This window comes from Sinocyclocheilus anshuiensis, unplaced genomic scaffold (assembly GCF_001515605.1).
Source record: "Sinocyclocheilus anshuiensis isolate Anshui unplaced genomic scaffold, SAMN03320099.WGS_v1.1 scaffold16, whole genome shotgun sequence".
NCBI lineage: Eukaryota > Metazoa > Chordata > Actinopteri > Cypriniformes > Cyprinidae > Sinocyclocheilus > Sinocyclocheilus anshuiensis.
Window position 1 is genome coordinate 107668 of NW_015557057.1, and position 19617 is coordinate 127284.

Consider the following 19617-nt stretch of genomic DNA (forward strand, 5'->3'; position numbering starts at 1 on the left):
TAATATTTTTAAACAACTGCTTCCCTCCCCCCCCCCCCCAAGAAATTAAGTTTCTTTTTAGACTTTTTACTTCATTACAATATTTTAACAGTTACACTCCCTAGACATTTTTGACTTTTAATATTTTTTACCCCACAACATTGTCTGCATGTCATTTTTACAATTTTGAATAACCCAAACATTTCCCATTAATTTAAAAATACATATGAATAATAATTATTTTTATTGTTACTTTTTTTCGCTTACAGATAAAGTAAAACTTTGTTCAGCAGCCATAATACTGCCAGACATCTTACCCACTGGAGCTAAACTGAGGAGATGGTCAGTCAGTTCTCCTTTCTCCGCAGCAAGATTTATTGCTCCAATCGGATCTCCTTTCCACAGCCTCAGATACACCATTGAGTCATAATGACCAGCCTCCACGTGGCTCTCCTCTGTTCAAAACATCAGCATGAACTTAATACTGATTCCAAATCAGTGACTTCATGATTCACCTCAGATTTTGACACTACCCTACACTGGGTTCAGCTCTTTCTGTGCCCGACTCACCTTCCTCCTGAAACATCCTGTAGAGGGCATCCCTGTCTGTGAACAGGCCAAGCTGAATATGATCTCCAGATCCTGGAACACATGTTCCGCTTTGCCCTGAGGAGCAGAAGGGAAAGGAAATGCACTATGCATTGTAACTACTTGTTTCCTCTCATTTTGACACTGCAGCAGTTCAAACTGAGCTCTGCATGAGAAGACAAGCAAATATTTCTTATAAAAGGTGCTGGGCCAGTACTATGATACCTGATAGTATATGGTAATTTGATATATAGAAATGAATGATTTTCATATTGACCATTTATACCACAGTTCAAATGTTTGGTGTCAGTAAGATTTTTTTTGAAGGAAATAAATACTTTTATACAGCAAGGACGCATTAAACTGATCAAAAAAGTGACAGTAAAGACATTAAAAATGTTACAAAAAATTCTAAGTTTCTATTCATCAAAGTTTTGCTTTTTTGTAATGGCTGCTGTCATCACAGCAACAAATTACATTTTAAAATAGAAAAAGTTATTTTAAATTGTAATAATATTTTACAATATTGCACCTTACAAGAAATGGAGATTGGAAAGCATAAGAGACTTTACATTTAAAAGAAGAAGAAGAAAAAAAAAGACAAGTCAAAAAGTACCATGGTACTGCTATGGTACAAGGCCAAAACAACATTTTACATTATTTTGTTAATGATATTTCTGAAATTTCATAAATCACATTTGATTAACCTATAAACTGCCTTGTCACAGAAGAACAAGCCTTTTCTGAGACAGAAAATGTCTTGCCATTACAACTGCAGTATTATACCACAGTAAACATTTCAGAGATTTACTAATTTCAAAAGATGGGTAAATGTTTTATATACATGTTCTTAAGACTGATGTTGGGCTCCTGACTTACCATGTGAGTATCTTACAGCTGCCAGTGTCAGACAGTCCTGTTGAAGTTCCTCTTTGGGTCGGTGATCCATAGAAGTACTCAGCGGGAGAATGGAGCGTGGCTTTCTCTTTTTTAAAGACATATCTAAAATAAAAAAAAATTATGTAAACAAAATACCATAACAGCCTTTCCAATGTTTTGGATTTCTTAAAACAGGTTTGATGTCAATGTCACATAACTCCGTAGGTTATTTATTTTTTCACCCGTTTAATTTACTTATTTAAATTTATTAAGTATTAAATTAACGAATTAATATTAAATTAATAATTAACTAATATTGTTGTTAATAACAATAATACTAATAACGGTTAAATACAATAATAATTATAATAATAACCGGCCATTACAGTTGCCAAGCAATGCATCAACAAGCTGCAATTATTATGTAATGTGTGGTCATAAATGCATTTATTTAGCTGCATTTTACAATCAATTCAGAATCTGAACTATCCATTTTATTATTTTTTTTGCATGATACATGTTTAAAAAAAAAAAGTAAGAGGAAGTTGCGGTAATAAGAAAAATATATTGACTACACACAGACAGAGCAGAAACTGACCTGATTTCTCTCTTTTCTTCTCGTCTTTGACCTCCCTTTTAATTGCATGACTGAACCTTTCTCCATTCTGAACCCTCTCAGTGCCACGTGTGTCCACACTGATCTCTCTGGACCAGCCTGTGACCCAAATGATAAAGGTTATTCATCACACCCAGACAACCGGAGTGACATTTCAAAGACTGCGCTGGAAGCACAAAAGCGAGAGGAAGCGGAAGAGACAGCGAGAGATGAAAGCAAGAAAGATGGGCCGTTACCTGTGACGGATGGACCGTCTGTGTTCTCCCTCTCCTCTTCCTCCTTGTCATTTTCTAATTGGCCCTCTTCTGCTCCACTGCCTGCTGCTCCTTTAATTTCTTCACCTAAAGGCAATTCCCTTTCTTCCGCCTTCATCCCTCCTTTTTCTGGTGCCGCCTTTTTCTTCTTGGACTTTTTCTGAGGTCCTCTCTTTTTCTCCATCTCAACACGTTTCTTACCTGTTGATAAACAATAAAGGTATGCGTATAGTTAATGATTAAAGTTATTTATATATATCTTATAAGTATATAATTTTATATTTATTAATTTTAGAAGTTTTGGCTCTTTTAGGGTGAAACAGCGCAATTACTGGGAAATGGCACAGGCCAGACTCGAACCTGTGGCTCCCATATGAGCACTTAACCACTGTACCACATCCCTGATCCAAATAATTACAATTTTAAAATTACATAAAATTTTCTTTTGTGTTGCACTAAAGAGAAAAAAAAGGTCAAAACGAACCTTGGGGGTTAATACATAAATGACAGGGGTAGGCAATATGTCCAAAATCTTATGTCACGGTAAGATCATTTTTATTTTATTATACATACATACATACTGGCAAAAAAATGTATAGCCTGAATGCACTGTAAGTCGCTTTGGATTAAAGCATCTGCTAAATGCATAAATAAAATAATATTTTTTATTTATGCATTTAGCAGACGCTTTAATCCAAAGCGACTTACAGTGCATTCAGGCTATAAATTTTTTACCTGTATGTATGTATGTATGTATGTATATATCAGAGCATGTGAGCGAAGCTACGTTTTCCGCTCTATGGACGTGCGCTCCACTCAGTCGCTCTAACCGCCCAAGCAAGACTCTTAACTTTTATAAAGAATATCTCTTTGGATTTGAGACTTTAGTCTTTGCAACTTTACAGATCTTCTTTATGCACCAAGAGCTTGTAACACTCCAAAGAGAAAGGAAAAATTGAAATCGCATCATATGACCCCTTTAAAAAGTAGCTAAAAGTAGTAAGAAATACTACAGAAATTGAATAATCAAATATAAAACTAAACCACTGCATAGTCTTCACTGTATGAATCAAATATGAATTGATTAAAGATAAAAAGATGATTCAGTCAAGATAAAAGTGATTTTCTCTGTCTGTTGTTTGATTAACATTAATGACACAATCAGCAGCAGGTTTATTAGGCTGTTATCACTAAATGCACTTAAAACATAACTGACCGTGTTTACGGAATACTCCACAATACTACACATAATTTTGTGTGTATTTGACCATTCAAGTACAATTGAACCTGAAAGAGAACTGAATCAAATGTTGGTAAAGGCTTAAGAGAGGCGGCTTTCTGTGCACGCTTTGGCTGTGTGCCAGTCAGCATGAGCACCGCATTGAGTTCCTTTTCACAACTTATTGCGCTTAACTATTTAACAACAAGCACTTCCTGCTCTTTATTTTCTCATTAATGCATGTTTTTATATCACTCTTGCGTATCAATAACTTTTAGTACTGTGCTACACTGCTATATTTACATACCGTGAAATAAACAATATATCCAGTGATACACAATTTATACTTCCATCACTATGGATATCGTCATACTGCCCAGCTCTAGTAAATGATTATAAAATGTTAATTTCTAGGGTGAATTATTTATTTAATACACATTTAATTCAGGATCAGCTCTACTTGTGCATATACTGATGTTACATATGATGGTATACATACTCTTTGGAGGTGTGACGTGCTCCTGCTTGGATACGGCCCATTCATGGAGGGTGAAGTCATCTCCACCGGTCCAGACCAGGTCTGGGTGAACAGTGGACCACTGCACACACAGTAGTCGGCCTGAATGACCCCTGTAGTTACATACCGGCTCTTCTTTCAGCACATCCCACACCTGTGAAAATCATTAAAAATTATTAGTTTATTAGGACAATCCACACTAATCAAACTTAAAACTGGATAATCCAAAACACAATATTATTCATTATATTTTCATGAAATTTCCAGATAAAATAACCTTAATTTCCATTATATTACTGGGAAATAAGTTGTTCTTTATTTTTTGATCACTTTTAGCAAAAAAGTGTAACTGGCCTGAGCAGTTCCATCATAACACACTGTCACCAGACGGCCATCGTGATGGGGGCTCCAGGCTAGGCTGGTGATTTTGTTGGTGTGACCAGAGAGAGTTCTGAAAGATTCAGTCATCAGCACTGGAATCTCTGATGGAGTTTCTGTAACAGAAAAAGCCCAATGAGAAAAACATGCACATTCACTGGCTATGCTTGGAATACCATACTATCATACTATTCTTACTATACCTGTAGTAGTATATTATGTTCTGTGCACTGGTATGTATACTTATGTACTATGTGAATTTTCTGTATGCATTGAATAGCCAACAAGCATAGATACAAGAACAATCAAACAAGGATGAAGAGCCGATTCTCACCTATGGCGCTCTTTAGGTCATGGACATAGACTATGGCATTACTGGACCCGGACGCCAGCATATATTGCAGCTCATTCTGAGACGAGTGTTCATGGTGCCAGCGCAGTGAATTAATTATCTTATGATGCTGCTGCACTGTGCACAAGAGCTTCAGCATGGGAGCCTTTAATACCGCTATAGACCTAAAACAAAAACCCTTATGGAGTGAGACAAACTTTCTTTGATACATAATACTCTAAATTATTGCATAAGATACATTTCATATTTAAAGACAACATGAAATCAAATTGTGCATGATTGATCTGTGCTATTCATCTAAAGAAAAACAAATGGTTGCATTCATAATATTGCATTTCTCCACCCCTAAAATTATTTTTCTTTCTGCTGATGTAACCAAAGCCATGTGGAGAAACATTATATTAACATACAAAATAAGTAAATAAATAAATGAATAAATCTGACCCCAAACATTAGTGTATACCACTATATACATAACATCTCATGTTTTATAAATTAACATTAATTTTCTCTCGTTTTATAAATTATACATTGTGCAGTGCTGGGGGGGGGGGGCTCCAGGAATGTGGTCTGATCTAAATTACCACTGATCTAGATTATTAAATGATTTAGAGATTGATAAATACAATTAAACAACTTATTACTTGAGGAAGAGGAAATAGTTTTGATCAACATTGTTACCCATCTTCATTTCCAATGGCCAAAACACTGCCATCCGGCTTCCAGCTGAGGTCTGTGTGGGGGGGGATCTTGTGCTGAATAACAGAATAATATTTTATTTGGATAAATATACATAACGACAAATATGAACAAATGATTTCTCATCTTACTTTGATGTTGTTGGTGTCTCGGATGAGTTTGTCAATGTTACTGGCCTCCCCTGAGAGTTTCCATGGGTCGTGCTGGAAGATGACCCCCTCTCCAGCACAGCTGTATAAGCTGTAGGACGGCTTGTCTCCTGATCCCCCTGAGCCACACACACATAATTATTAGCCACAACATTAATATTATTATTGTTCATACCCCACTGAACAAATAAAAGCAATTATCTCCACCCCCTTGAGCATCAGAGATGGATATAATGATGAATGTGTGATTTCTCAGCGGTGAGGTGAAATTAAGTTTTCATTCCTTGATTATCCAACAAACTCGACAGAGCAAAAGTAAGCTGGGCATCACTTATTTCTGATGGATTGTTCTTGGTGCCACTCCAAGTTCAGTGTTTACTGGCCCATGTGGTTATGTGTGCGTTTTATGAATTAACTTACCAAAAGACATGGGCGGCACAGGAGGGCCCCATGAGAGGGAATAGACGGTTCTGTGGTGGTAAGTGCTTGAGATTTGAGGTGGCCTGTGTGTGAAAACAAATAATGAAATTACATTTAAATTAAATCAAATTCAATTAAATTCAATCAAAACTTTAATAGAATACCAATGCCCTTGGTCATACTAAAAGTATTATATTTTTTTATATTGAATATCTTGCATACAGTGAGGGAAAAAAAATATTTGATCCCCTGCTGATTTTGTACGTTTGCCCACTGACAAAGAAATGATCAGTCTATAATTTTAGTGGTAGGTTTATTTGAACAGTGAGAGACAGAATAACAACAAAAAAATCCAGAAAACCACATTTCAAAAAAAGTTATAAATTGATTTGCATTTTATTGAGTGAAATAAGTATTTGACCCCTTTGCAAAACATGACTTAGTACTTGGTGGCAAAACCCTTGTTGGCAATCACAGAGGTCAGACGTTTCTTGTAGTTGGCCACCAGGTTTGCACACATCTCAGGAGGGATTTTGTCCCACTCCTCTTTGCAGATCCTCTCCAAGTCATTAAGGTTTCGAGGTTTTCGTTTGGCAACTCGAACATTCAGCACAGACTTTCTATAGGATTGAGGTCTGTAGACTGGCTAGGCCACTCCAGGACCTTAATGTACTTCTTCTTGAGCCACTCCTTTGTTGCCTTGGCCGTGTGTTTTGGGTCATTGTCATGCTGGAATACCCATCCACGACCCATTTTCAATGCCCTGGCTGAGGGAAGGAGGTTCTCACCCAAGATTTGACGGAACATGGCCCCGTCCATCGTCCCTTTGATGCGGTGCAGTTGTCCTGTCCCCTTAGCAGAAAAACCCCCCCAAAGCTTAATGTTGCCCTTGGCCGTGTGTTTTGGGTCATTGTCATGCTGGAATACCCATCCACGACCCATTTTCAATGCCCTGGCTGAGGGAAGGAGGTTCTCACCCAAGATTTGACGGAACATGGCCCCGTCCATCGTCCCTTTGATGCGGTGCAGTTGTCCTGTCCCCTTAGCAGAAGAACACCCCCAAAGCATAATGTTTCCACCTCCATGTTTGACGGTGGGGATGGTGTTCTTGGGGTCATAGGCAGCATTCCTCCTCCTCCAAACACAGAGAGTTGAGTTGATGCCAAAGAGTTAAATTTTGGTCTCATCTGACCACAACACTTTCATCCAGTTCTCCTCTGAATCATTCAGATGTTCATCGGTAAACTTCAGACGGGCCTGTACAAGTGCTTTCTTGAGCAGGGGGACCTTGCGGGCACTGCAGGATTTCAGTCCTTCACGGCGTAGTGTGTTACCAATTGTTTTCTTGGTGACTATGGTCCCAGCTGCCTTGGGATCACTGACAAGATCCTCCCGTGTAGTTCTGGGCTGATTTCTCACCGTTCTCATGATCATTGATACTCCACGAGGTGAGATCTTGCATGGAGCCCCAGACCAAGGGAGATTGACAGTTATTTTGTGTTTTTTCTATTTGTGAATAATCACACCAACTGCTGTCACCTTCTCACCAAGCTGCTTGGCGATGGTCTTGTAGCCCATTCCAGCCTTGTGGAGGTCTACAATCTTGTCCCTGACATCCTTGGACAGCTCTTTGGTCTTGGCCATGGTGTAGAGTTTGGAATCTGATTGATTGCTTCTGTGGACAGGTGTCTTTTATACAGGTAAAAAAATTAGATTAGGAGCACTCCCTTTAAGAGAGTGCTCCTAATCTCAGCTCCTTACCTGTATAAAAGACACCTGGGAGCCAGAAATATTGCTGATTGATAGGGGATCAAATTCATTGATGCAAATCAATTCATTTTTTTGTTGTTATTCAGTCTCTCACTGTTAAAATAAACCTACCTTTAAAATTATAGACTGATCATTTCTTTGTCAGTGGGCAAACGTACAAAATCAGCAGGGGATCAAATAATTTTTTCCATCACTGTATTAAACATAATACTGAATCTTGCATCCAAATGAACCTAAGAAATCGCAACATTTCATATTTCATATGCATATATACAGACCAAAACCAGCGAAAAATTGACTGTATATCTGTTGTTCTTACTTGTTAGAGTAAACCTCATTGATGCCCACTTTACCGTCATCTGTACCAAACGCCAAAGTGCCCTCTTTTAGTGGATGCCATGCCAACTGGAACAGAGATGGAAGCAAAAAGGCATTTATGGCCTTGATTTTAAACTAACTGAATGGTACTGAGGGAATTATAACTGTGAATTAAAGACATCTGACTCACGGCTGTGACTTTAGATTTGATCCCTTGCCAGAATGTCTTGATGTCATATTGGTTCTGAATAGACAAGGTGTTCCACACCCGGATCATGCTGTCTCCGATGCCTAGAGCCAGGCAGCCGGTGCCCACTGGAGAAAAGCTGAGACAGTACACAAACCCACCCAGAGTGGGCAGAGTCCAACAGCATTCCAGAGATGCCAGGTCCCAACACTTAATCTGAAATGACAATGGGTCGAATGGTTTGAATCAAGAAATTCTGAGAATGATAAACAAACAAAAATAAAAATGGGTAAGGGCTACCCTATTTTAGTTTGTTTGGAATGATAATTTGGAATAACTATGATTTTTGCACGTCATTAAAAAATTAATAAAAATAATAAATTGTAATTGTGTAAATTGTCATATATATATATATATATATATATATATATATATATATATCAATATGGGGTGCTGTGTGTACATTAATGAGGAAAAAAAATTAACTTAAATGATTTTAGCAAATGGCTGCAATATAACAAAGAGTGAAAAATTGAAGGGGATCTGAATACTTTCCGTACCCACTGTATATATATACAAATAAATAAATTAGCATATATTACATATAAAACAATCATTCTAATTCTATGAGATTACTCCACAACTACAACAATAGCAACACAGAGGAACAATACTGTTAGAATCTTTTCAGATTGAACAAGTTTTTCCAGCTGATGAACAATTAAAAACATTGACTGCCAATTGACAGACAACATAACTGCAGTATACACTTACAGTAAACACAACGTTAATGTCCGATGGTGTAATAAAGTTATAGTTATCTTTATAGTTATTCTTATAACGATAAAATCTAAAATATATATATTTTTATAATATATAAAAATATATTTCCTTTTTTTTTTAGTTTCCCTTTGATTCACCCACTTCTTATATATTTAACAAATAGACAAATAATTATGCATTATACATTTTCTTCCCACATATTTGAGGAACATGTTGCTTCCAAGGAAGTACTGTGGTGGTACACAGTTTAGACCATGGTACTGAAAGATTACCACATTCAAATACCATTGTGATATAATACCATAATAAAAAAAAAGGATAGAAACTTCTACACTTCTTCTAAACTGAGTTTCTACAAAGAATTTTCTGCACTGACTGGAGTGTTTTTGAAGCTTGGGGTTCATTCCCAACATGAGGAATGGACGGAATCTGGACGAGCTCACAGAGACTTAAGTTCATATATCAGTTTCTGTGAGGATATGTGCATCCCCACCAGGACATTCTTATCATTCAATAATGATAAACTATGGTTTACTCGAAACTAAAACATCTTCGTCATGCCAAAGAGGATGCTTACAGAAGTGGGGATAAAATCTTGTACAACCAGGCCAGAAACAGACTGACAAAGGAGATCAGATTGGCTAAAAGAAGATCAGAGTGGCTAAAAAAACTACTCTGAAAAGCTGAAAAAACAGTTTTCAGCCAACGACCTGGCGTCAGTATGGCCACCCCCACAGTCTGTGGAGAATCAACAACTGGCTGACGATCTGAACGTGTTTTACTGCCAATTCGAAAAGCCCAATCTCTTACCCCACACCCTCTCTGATCTGCACTTAACACATTCACCTACCCCCCCTGCAACCCCCCTTCCTGCCTCTCCCACCATTCAACCTGCGCTTAAGGTATGTGTAGAGGATGTGAACGGGGTCTTCAGAAGACAGAAGTCTAGGAAAGCTTCCAGCCCAGACGGTGTTTCACCTGCCTGTCTAAGGCTACGTTTACATGACAACGATGTAGTCAAAAACGGAAAGTTTTTCCCTTTTAAAAAGTTTCACATATACACAACAACGTTTTCAAAACGATTCGCGTTTACACATATCCGCAAAAACGCTGAATTACGTATGCCAGGCCAGTAGTTGGCACTGTCACCTTGTTAGTAAACAGTACCTGTAGGGAAGTGACGATTATATGTTGTATATGATGTGTCTCCGCTGTTGGTTGTAATATTGGTGAAGTAAATCCACACTTTGCTGAAGAAGCGTTGGCAAACTCTTGAGCAGCAACAACAATACCACGTACTCCGCCATTGTTGTGTATGTTTGTTGCCTTTAAAATTGACACGTACTGCGCATGTCTACATACCTAACACGTACTACGCACGTGCATGACGTCACCATTTCCAAAAATTCCTGTTTTGGGTGTTTACACGGAAACGACAACGGTGGTGTTTTCAAAATCTTGCACTTTGAAACTCGTTTTTGTGTAAATGGCCCGTAAAAGTCTGTGCTAACCAACTGGCCCCCATCTTAACACAGATCTTCAACAGATCACTGGAGCAGTGTAAATTTCCCTGCTGCTTCAAACACCTCAAGCATCATTCCAGTCCCCAAAAAAAACAAAATCACTGGACTTAACGACTACAGACCTGTCGCTCTCACGTCTGTGGTCACGAAGTCATTTGAGAGACTGGTCTTGGCCTACCTGAAGGACATCACTGGACCCTTGCTGGATCCTCATCAGTTTGCATACAACGCAAACAGGTCTTTGGATGATGCAGTCAACATGGGACTGCATTACATCTTGCAACACCTCGACAGACCACAACAGACAAAAACAATTTTTAAAGTTTGGGCTCCTAAACATTAGATCACTCTCACCCAAAGCAGTTATTGTAAATGAAATGATCACAGATAATTGTTTTGATGTACTCTGCTTACCTGGGAATTATGCAAGGATCTTATTTGTGGACTTCAGTTCCTTCAATACCATCATGCCTGACCTTCTCTCAGCCAGCTCTCCGTACCCACCTCCATCTGTCAGTAGATCACCAGCTTCTTGACAGACAGGCAGCAGCTAGTGAGGCTGGGTAAACTCACATCCAACACCTGCACCATCAGCACCGGAGCTCCTCAGGGCTGCGTTCTCTCCCCAATGCTCTTCTCCCTCTACACAAATGACTGCACCTCTAAAGACCCCTCTGTCAAGCTCCTGAAGTTTGCAAAGACTCTCACGATGAGCACTGGCACCCCTCAGGGATGTGTGCTCTCCCCACTGCTCTTCTCCCAGTACACAAATGACTGCACCTCTGAAATTCGCAGATGACACTACCATCATTGGCCTCATCCACAATGGAGACGATTCTGCTTACAGACAGGAGGTTAAAGAGCTGGCTGCCTGGTGCAGTCTTACAACCTGGAGCTGAACACACTCAAAACAGTGGAGATGATAGTGGACTTCAGGAGAAACCCCCCTGCACTCCCCCAACTCACGATCATGAACAGCACTGTGGCTGCAGTGGAGTCATTCAGGTTCCTGGGCACCACCATCTCTCAGGACCTGAAGTGAGGCATTCACATCGACTCCATTGCTAAAAGGCCCAGCAGAGGTTGTACTTCCTTTGCCAGCTGAGGAAATTCAACCTGCCACAGGAGCTGCTGAAACAGTTCTACTCGGCCGTCACTGAGTCTATCCTGTTCATCTATAACTGTTTGGTTTGGTTCAGCTACCAAATCAGACATCAAGAGACTACAACGGACAGTCAGGACTGCGGAGAGGATTATTGGTTCCCCCCTGCCCAACTGCCAAGATCTTTACACCTCCATATTGAGGAAAAGGGCTGGTAAAATCACTTTGGGCCCCACACACCCAGCACACTCTCTCTTCGAACTGTTGCCTTCTGGTCGGCGATACAGAGCACCGACCACCAGAACAGCCAGGCATAAGAACAGTTTTTTTTCCCCGCAGGCCATATTCAGCCTGAACAATTAAAAATGATAACTGACACTTTTATACATAGTATCTGGAAATTGTATATTGTAAACTACATAAACGGTACACTTGTAAATAAAATATCTGTACATTTATTTAAACAATTATGTTTTTTCCCCCTATATTTCTATTTCTGTATATAGTGCATTATTGATTTTTCTGTTTTTCTTATATTAGTGTTATTTCATCTTTACTGTGTAATTCTATGTATGTCTGCACTATCATGTATGTTTGCACTATGTGTGTACTTTCTTCTGCACTGGAAGCTCCTGTCGCCAAGTCAAATTCCTTGTGTGTGTAAACATACTTGGTAATAAAGCTCCTTCTGATTCTGAAAACAGCTTACAAGCACATATTAATGGAGGAAGGTCTCACCTCTCTGTCCATTGAGGTACTGAGCAGAAGTTCCCTGTCCCCTGAGCGAAACGAGCTCATGTTGAAGACGATACGGCTGTGATTCTGTCCATCTGAGGAACTGCCCAGCAGACTCCACTTCTGCTTGCCTGACTTCATGAGATCCCACATTATGATCTCACCGCTGCACGCCAACATTCACAGCGAGTCAACTCATGTTCATTTACAAGAAAATATCTTCTGACACAAAATAACCATTTGGCAACTCATCTATACAACCATACCCGAAACAGCTGGACACAATCTGTGAAGGTTGCCCCTTAGGCCAATGGACAGTCAGCCAGAGTCTTTCCTTCACCACTGGATCAACTCCTGCTCCTCGTCTCTTCAGAAAGGGAAGCTTCAGGGTCATTACACCTGAAAGGAGACACACTGTGACCTAAATGACCCTGCACCTGAAAGCTACTATAAACCAGTTTTGTTTGTGCAAGCTTTGGGTAATGAGTATCTCTCTGTCACCTTTTCCTCTGGCTGTGCTCCATATCCTCACAGTTTGATCTCGACTACCTGATGCCAGGTAACACCCCATTTCTGCTGTTTCTGTCACCCCATTGCTTCCATCTATGGAAAGAATCAATGACATTTCACTTATCATTTTTGTCCTCTCTATTATTTCAGGGGTTCCTAATCTTTTTTTGTCAGCTGAATCCCTTTGTTGTAAAATATACTCCAAGTCCCCCTGAGATTTTAAATTAATATTTCAATAATTTGACGTTCCTTCCTTTGTTCACAAGTTTTGTTTTAGTTATTTTAGTACATCAAGTTAAACTAAATTAAAATGAGCAATGTTTCTTCGGCAACTAGCTAAAATAAAATAAGTTTAAGTTTATTACTTTATTTTAATTTATTTAAAGTTTATTTTATTGCAAGTAACAAAAGTTTTTTATGGTTTTAATTTTAGTTCACTTTAATAACCATGGTAATGCTCTTTATTATGAAATATGCTGCAGAACATACTATATACTTTTTAAATTAAAAACGCAGCATAATTTAATTTGATAATAATGATTTTATAAGACATATTACCATGTCCATTTTATTTCAATTAACTGTGCAGCACCATTTGTTAATTTTAATGTTATTAAATTAATTATAAGGTTTTCTTCAACTCACAAACCCCCTGTAGTTCTGATTTTCTGAGCAGTATGACATCATACTGCTCAAGCCCCGCCCACGACTGCTGACGGACTGTCCCGGATTAGCATATTTCCACCCTCAGCCAGTTGTACGCTGTCTGCCATTTTCTCCGCGCTCGAGCAGCTGTAGCGATAACAATGTCTCGTAAGCAATGCAGGTGTTTTGTAGTTGGATGTAAAGGTGAACATAACAGTCTTCATTTTCTCCCGACATCAGAGCCACTGAGGACGCAGTCGATTAGTTTTATTTTTGATGGTAACGCACCACTGAATACACAAAAATGGAAGAGAGGGGCGGGATGAGCAGTAGCTCATTATCATTTAAAGAGACATGCACCGAAATAGCTCACTGTGAACAGAGCTGTTTTTGACAAGGTAACAAGGGTGTTGTTTTACAAAACCATTGAGGAATTTTAACCAAAGTATGAAGACATTTCATGAAGACCATAAAGAATCATACCAGCTTGTGGAAAATGGGCATCTAATGTCCCCTTTTAAAAATTTGTCATAACCTTATCTTATATATTATATATTATATTATGTCTTTCTTTAAAAACATATTTTAACAAACTTCACTCTTTATTAATATTAGGAAAAAAAAACTTTTTTTTTGGCCAAATCAAAGTCACGTGGTGCAACACTAACATGTAGAAAAAATAACAACAACATAAAACAGGAAATCATATCATAGAGAGAACCCTGCAGACCCTCATAACTGTATTTCAAGGTCAATAATTAGCAGATACTTAACCTTCTATGACAAGGCAAGGTTAGTTCAGGTTGTGAAATGTCATGTGGTGTGACTCCTAATAACATAATGGTAATATCTGACTGAGGCTAAATGGATCTTTAAGCATCTCTTGATTACCTGTTTTGTCTTCTGATCGCCCATATAGAGGCTCTTCTCTGGGTTGAGGACACCATGCCAATGCGTGAATCTCATCATCATGCCCCCTCAGCCGATGGATCACCTCCCCTTTCTTACTGATGTCTATCACTACTATCATTCCATCCTTGTACCTTTAAGAGGAAGCATAAACAGTTAACATGCACCGCTGATGAGTCTAGAGCTCTCTCTAATCACAACCAACACATTAAATATTAATACAATGAGGCTTTACCCCACTGCGATGTAGTTTTCCTCATGTGGGGAACAGGATAAGCAGAAGATTGTTCGAGGTTCAGGGAAGAAGCTCTGGGTGTCATTACTGCTAAACCAATAGCACACCACAATGCCCTTTTCATCTCCTGTGACTAGCAGAAGTTTCTGCACCGGAGACCAGTGGACTGCAGAGATGGTGCTCTGTTCAAACATGAACACATATGGTAGGTCAGTCAACATGATTATCATATGCTGATAATGTGAATGTGTTTTATGTCTTGCAAACTTAAAGTTGGTATTTTATAATATATTTAAAGTCACCATGAAATCAAAAATGACAATTCATACTTTTATGGAATATCGCAGTGTTTATTATAAATTATTTATTCATGCACTTCATTAAAGAAAAAAAAAAATCACATGCCCTTGTAATTTGTAATCAAAATGGGGGAAAAAAAAAAATCAAGTGCCGTCCTACACGGTTTCTCGTTCAAGACACCGTTTCACTTGGAAATTAGTCACAATCATAAAAAAAAGAAAAGATGATCGCAATTTCTGTTTCATGATGATTTTAAACATTGTTGTTGCAAACTCTGCTTAATTAAATAAGCAGCAAAAGCAGTTATGAGTTTATGGCTGTCATGGAGCTATATTGTAAATGAGAAAATTTTTCTCATCACAATAGGGATGAAAAGACAATGGCAATTTCCGTTTCATGTCAGGCCTTAACATTGTTGCACAATATCACCTCACCAGGGTGAAATTTTGTAGCAGAATGACAGGTTGTCCAAATAATTTGTGATATGGATAGAAAATTAGAAAAATTATGTTTTGCATTGTACGCCATCATTTTCATCAAAGTTATGATTTCATGGCTGTCATGGAGTAACAGTATAGATGCAAACATTTCCTGATGTTAACTGCAAATTAAAAATCTAAATCTAAAAAAAAAAAAAGTGAAATTGTTTAATGAAAAGTATAAATAATTATTTATAGAGTAACTATTAAGTTACTCTGTATTTATTATTATTTTTATTCATTTAACCACATTTTAAATATACTGACAAAAATAACATTTATTTAATTTGGAGGCAATTCAACTGTTGTCAGGGCAAGGTAAAATGTTATTGTTGAGTCCAGAAGTTTTTACACTTTTACCACTGTGGAAAAGGGCAGAAAGAAAACTGTAATATATTACAAAACTTGTTATGTGAACAAACTGTGAGCCAGTCACAACACTTTAAGCATCACAGGTAGGCTATTCACTCACTTGGTGGACATTGTGCTCTTTCAACAGAATTTTCTGCCCAGCATCCCAGATTTTGACTGTCTTATCATCTGAAGTGCTTGCACAAATGCGTTCTTGTCCATCATGGGGGCAAAATGCAAAACCAGAAACTCTTTCAGTGTGCCCAGTGAGTTCACCTGCAGGAGGAAGGTCTGATCAGATCGATGTGATTTTGCAAAAGCAAAGCATTGAATTAAAGCATCCTGAGCTCATACCTGTTACAGCTGGAGAGGATGCAGTCACATTTAGCAGATAGATTGTATTCTTTGCTCCAAAACCCAGTACTCCCCTTCCATTTATGTCACTGCAGCGTGAACAGTACCAGTTTGGAGAGGCTGGCAGATGTCTTTGGTGCATTATAAAGAGTAAATGACCGCCGCATCAAGATCAGAGAATAAATTCACAGATAGTGACAGTGAAGTCTAATTCTCACATCTACTCATGCTGCCGAAAACACACCGGCTGCCGAATATCAGCGTGTGCTGTAAAAAATTATACGGAACGCGAGAAGGGACAATGTTACCATAGAAAAAGTCAAATCTTTGTTTAATACCGACATATTCAATAGATATGTTGGTAGAAATATATATTATACGCCTTATTTACAATTATAATATTTTTGTTGGAAACAATTCTACCAATAATAATGAAACGTATAACTTTAAACTCTTTCGGAAGTGACATTTGCCGTAAAGCAAAGCGTCGTAACAAATTCAACCAATTCTCATTTCCGACAGTCTGTTCATCCAGGTAGTTCAAAACACCACTTTAGCGATTCATATGAGTATCTGTTTTACATTATCTCGAGTCAGTCCATGATATCGCAGCGTGGCATAGTACCTGCTCTAAAACTCTAAAACCATTAAATCCATGTAGCAGCGTGGATGAGAACGGAGCACCTCGTTTCAACGGAGGTGTCGGTTCAACCGACTCACTAAAAAGATCCAAATCAAAAGAACGATTCGCTCACGAATCGGACATCTGAGAGGATATAAAAAAGGGAGTAAGTCATTATAGTCCACACTCCATACCAGTTGGTGGCGGTAATACACCATTTTGTTGTTTGTCAACCGCCAATAAAACCTCAAAAGGTTATTGTTGTTGTTATTATTAGGGTTATTATTATTATTATAAAGCAGGGCAGGGTGAGGTGTGTGTGTGTGTGTGTGTCAGGATAAAGGAGGGAGAACGGGTGATTTAGTCTGTAAACTTATTTTCTGATCCACAATCCGGAGCAGAAGGTTTTGGTTTTTAACGGCGTTGGTGCCAGCCGCCGTTAAAAACCAAGAAGAAGAAGAATCTGTGATAATCAATATAAAGACAGTATGGACTTCTGGTAAATTTCGTGAGGGTACCATCACATATGGGTGTGAAGGGAAATGAGGAGGCTGATCATCTGGCTGAACAGGCATTAAATCATTCACAAATAGACATTGAAGTGGCATTAAGTAAAACAGAAATAAAAGCAATAATAGCAAAAGAAATACAAGAAATATGGCAGAATGAATGGAAAGAAGGAACAAAAGGTATTTACACTGCATACAAGAAAAAGTAGGTTCAGAGCGAAGAAGATTTGGAAACAGGAAAGAGGACGTTTTAATAGCAAGAATGCGTATTGGTCATTGTTTATTAAATCAGTGCTTACATAGAATAGGAAAACATGAAAATGGAAATTGTGACAAATGTGGGTTAACAGAAACTGTAGAACAACAGGGGTGTCCAACCCTGCTCCTGGAGAGCTACCGTCCTGCAGACATTAGTTTCAACCCTGCTCCAGCACACCTGTCTGTAATTATCAAGCAACCCCGAACACCTTGATTAGTTGGTTCAGGTGTGTTTGATTGGGGTTAGAGCTGAAATCTGCAGGATGGTAGCTCTCCAGGAGCAGGGTTGGACACCCCTGCTGTAGAACATGTACTTATACAATGTGAGGCTTATGAAAGAACGTTTCCAACTAAGTCAAGCTTTAAGATATTTGAAAAATAAATGATCTGTCAAGTTTTGTTAGGTGATGGACCTAAACAATCAAGAATATATTGCGAATTAGTTATTTATTTAAAGGAAAATTATTTAATTGATTAATAGGATTTAGGATATCGGTTTCTTTTTCCGTTTTTTTTTTTTTTTAATAAGTATCTCTTGTTTCTAAAGTTCCTATTCATTTTGCGCTTCACACTCCTTTCCAGTAGGTGGCAGGAATGCACCTTTTAAGTTGGTTTGCCAACCGCCATTAAATCCTAAAAGAAGAAGATAATATGGCGGCCTCCGTGGTGACATGGGCTGGTGAGTCAAACCAAATATACTTTTTTTTTTTTTTACATTTATTACATTATTTATTTACATGATATATGCATTTCCGTCATTTTGTTTTAACTGGAAATTATATGGACATTATTGATAGGTTTAGCCGCCATTGGTCGTGCTTGTGGACATATTCACTCTAGGTAAGAAAATCACATGCAGTTGCTGTGCAATGTAAAATGACACCGACTTCAATCTAATATAATCAGTGTGATTGTGTCTCAAAACATAACTACTTGTCTACCTAGATAAACAGCATTTAATCAAAAGTGCTGTTTAATGCTAGGGTTTGAAACGCAGCCTATTTATTGTTTTACAATCTGTCATGCCCCATTCAGGCTGCTTGGCCCTTCATCTACGTTATCTCAGATGTCACGTCTTCACACAAGTACAGAGTTAAACAGCAAACACTGGGAAAGGAAAAATCTGATTGTGTATCCACCACAACAGAAAGATGAACCATGCAGACCTGCTGTTAGTAATTCATTTAATTTATTTTGCATGTAATGGCGTTCATCATGGGGTTAACTTGTTATTTTGGGTTTGACTTATGGTTTTGTTTGTGTATAATAGGAGATCTATCACTGCAGACGTCAGATTAAATACAGCAAAGACAAGATGTGGTACTTTGCTAAACTGGTAAGTAATACATGTGTAATGACTTTTTTGGTATACATGGTATTCATGTGTATTGATGTTTGCACTTTAGTAGGTAATATCGTATATGCATATTGTACAGAATTATGATATATAGTTTGTTACATTATTTTAGTGATGAATGTTTTTACAGATCAGAGGTATGACCATAAGACCAGTATTATATCCTATTACATCCTATTATAACAAGACAAAAAGAATGCATACACAATGTAAATAAAATATTCATTGTATAGTTAGTTATTGATTATATCAGGAGTTTCCACGTGAGTAAGCTCGGTCAGTTACGCTATAAGGGAAGCGTCTTTTGTAGAAACAAAACTACAGCAGCAACAAGTCTGTGTTGCCTTTAACAGCTTCTACAGGTAAAGATAACTTAAAACACTCCTTTTGATGTGTCCTTTTTTAGGCAATGTTTGAAAAATGTAGTTAAAAAAAAAAAAAAAAAAACCAATTAAATGTTTAAATTAAATTTAAAAAAAAGCCAAAATATTGAATGCATTATTGAATTATTATACCATTAATAATGAACTTAATTTGTAGTTATTATAGTTTAGTACTAGTTAAGTATTTAAATAGTTAACCCTACTAGGCTGTTGGTGTCTGGGCTTATTTATTTATTT

General features: G+C 37.9%; 2 protein-coding genes across 4 annotated transcripts in view; one reads left to right on the forward strand and one right to left on the reverse strand.

The window, feature by feature from the left end:
- The window catches only part of LOC107676444 (gem-associated protein 5-like), a 22031-nt gene extending 5437 nt beyond the window's left edge, over positions 1-16594 (reverse strand). For 2 of the 3 annotated variants that reach the window (XM_016470988.1, XM_016470987.1), the window contains exons 1-20: positions 16252-16594; positions 16019-16173; positions 14768-14949; positions 14515-14666; positions 12970-13071; positions 12735-12882; positions 12472-12634; positions 8329-8541; positions 8140-8225; positions 6051-6133; positions 5613-5749; positions 5464-5537; positions 4765-4946; positions 4407-4546; positions 4035-4206; positions 2299-2517; positions 2045-2161; positions 1447-1569; positions 550-645; positions 297-434 (exon numbers count right to left, since the gene is read on the reverse strand). In XM_016470988.1, the coding sequence (XP_016326474.1) occupies positions 297-434; positions 550-645; positions 1447-1569; positions 2045-2161; positions 2299-2517; positions 4035-4206; positions 4407-4546; positions 4765-4946; positions 5464-5537; positions 5613-5749; positions 6051-6133; positions 8140-8225; positions 8329-8541; positions 12472-12634; positions 12735-12882; positions 12970-13071; positions 14515-14666; positions 14768-14949; positions 16019-16173; positions 16252-16393 (2824 nt within the window). In that variant the 5' untranslated portion in view covers positions 16394-16594. The remainder of the gene's footprint in view (positions 1-296; positions 435-549; positions 646-1446; positions 1570-2044; positions 2162-2298; positions 2518-4034; positions 4207-4406; positions 4547-4764; positions 4947-5463; positions 5538-5612; positions 5750-6050; positions 6134-8139; positions 8226-8328; positions 8542-12471; positions 12635-12734; positions 12883-12969; positions 13072-14514; positions 14667-14767; positions 14950-16018; positions 16174-16251) is intronic. The other variant, XM_016470989.1, reaches the window with a different exon arrangement.
- A 1612-nt stretch (positions 16595-18206) lies between these two features.
- The window catches only part of LOC107676441 (39S ribosomal protein L22, mitochondrial-like), a 4431-nt gene continuing 3020 nt past the window's right edge, over positions 18207-19617 (forward strand). Inside the window, exons 1-4 of the mRNA XM_016470985.1 lie at positions 18207-18319; positions 18438-18480; positions 18676-18811; positions 18911-18976. Coding sequence (XP_016326471.1) covers positions 18292-18319; positions 18438-18480; positions 18676-18811; positions 18911-18976 — 273 coding nt within the window. The 5' untranslated portion in view covers positions 18207-18291. The remainder of the gene's footprint in view (positions 18320-18437; positions 18481-18675; positions 18812-18910; positions 18977-19617) is intronic.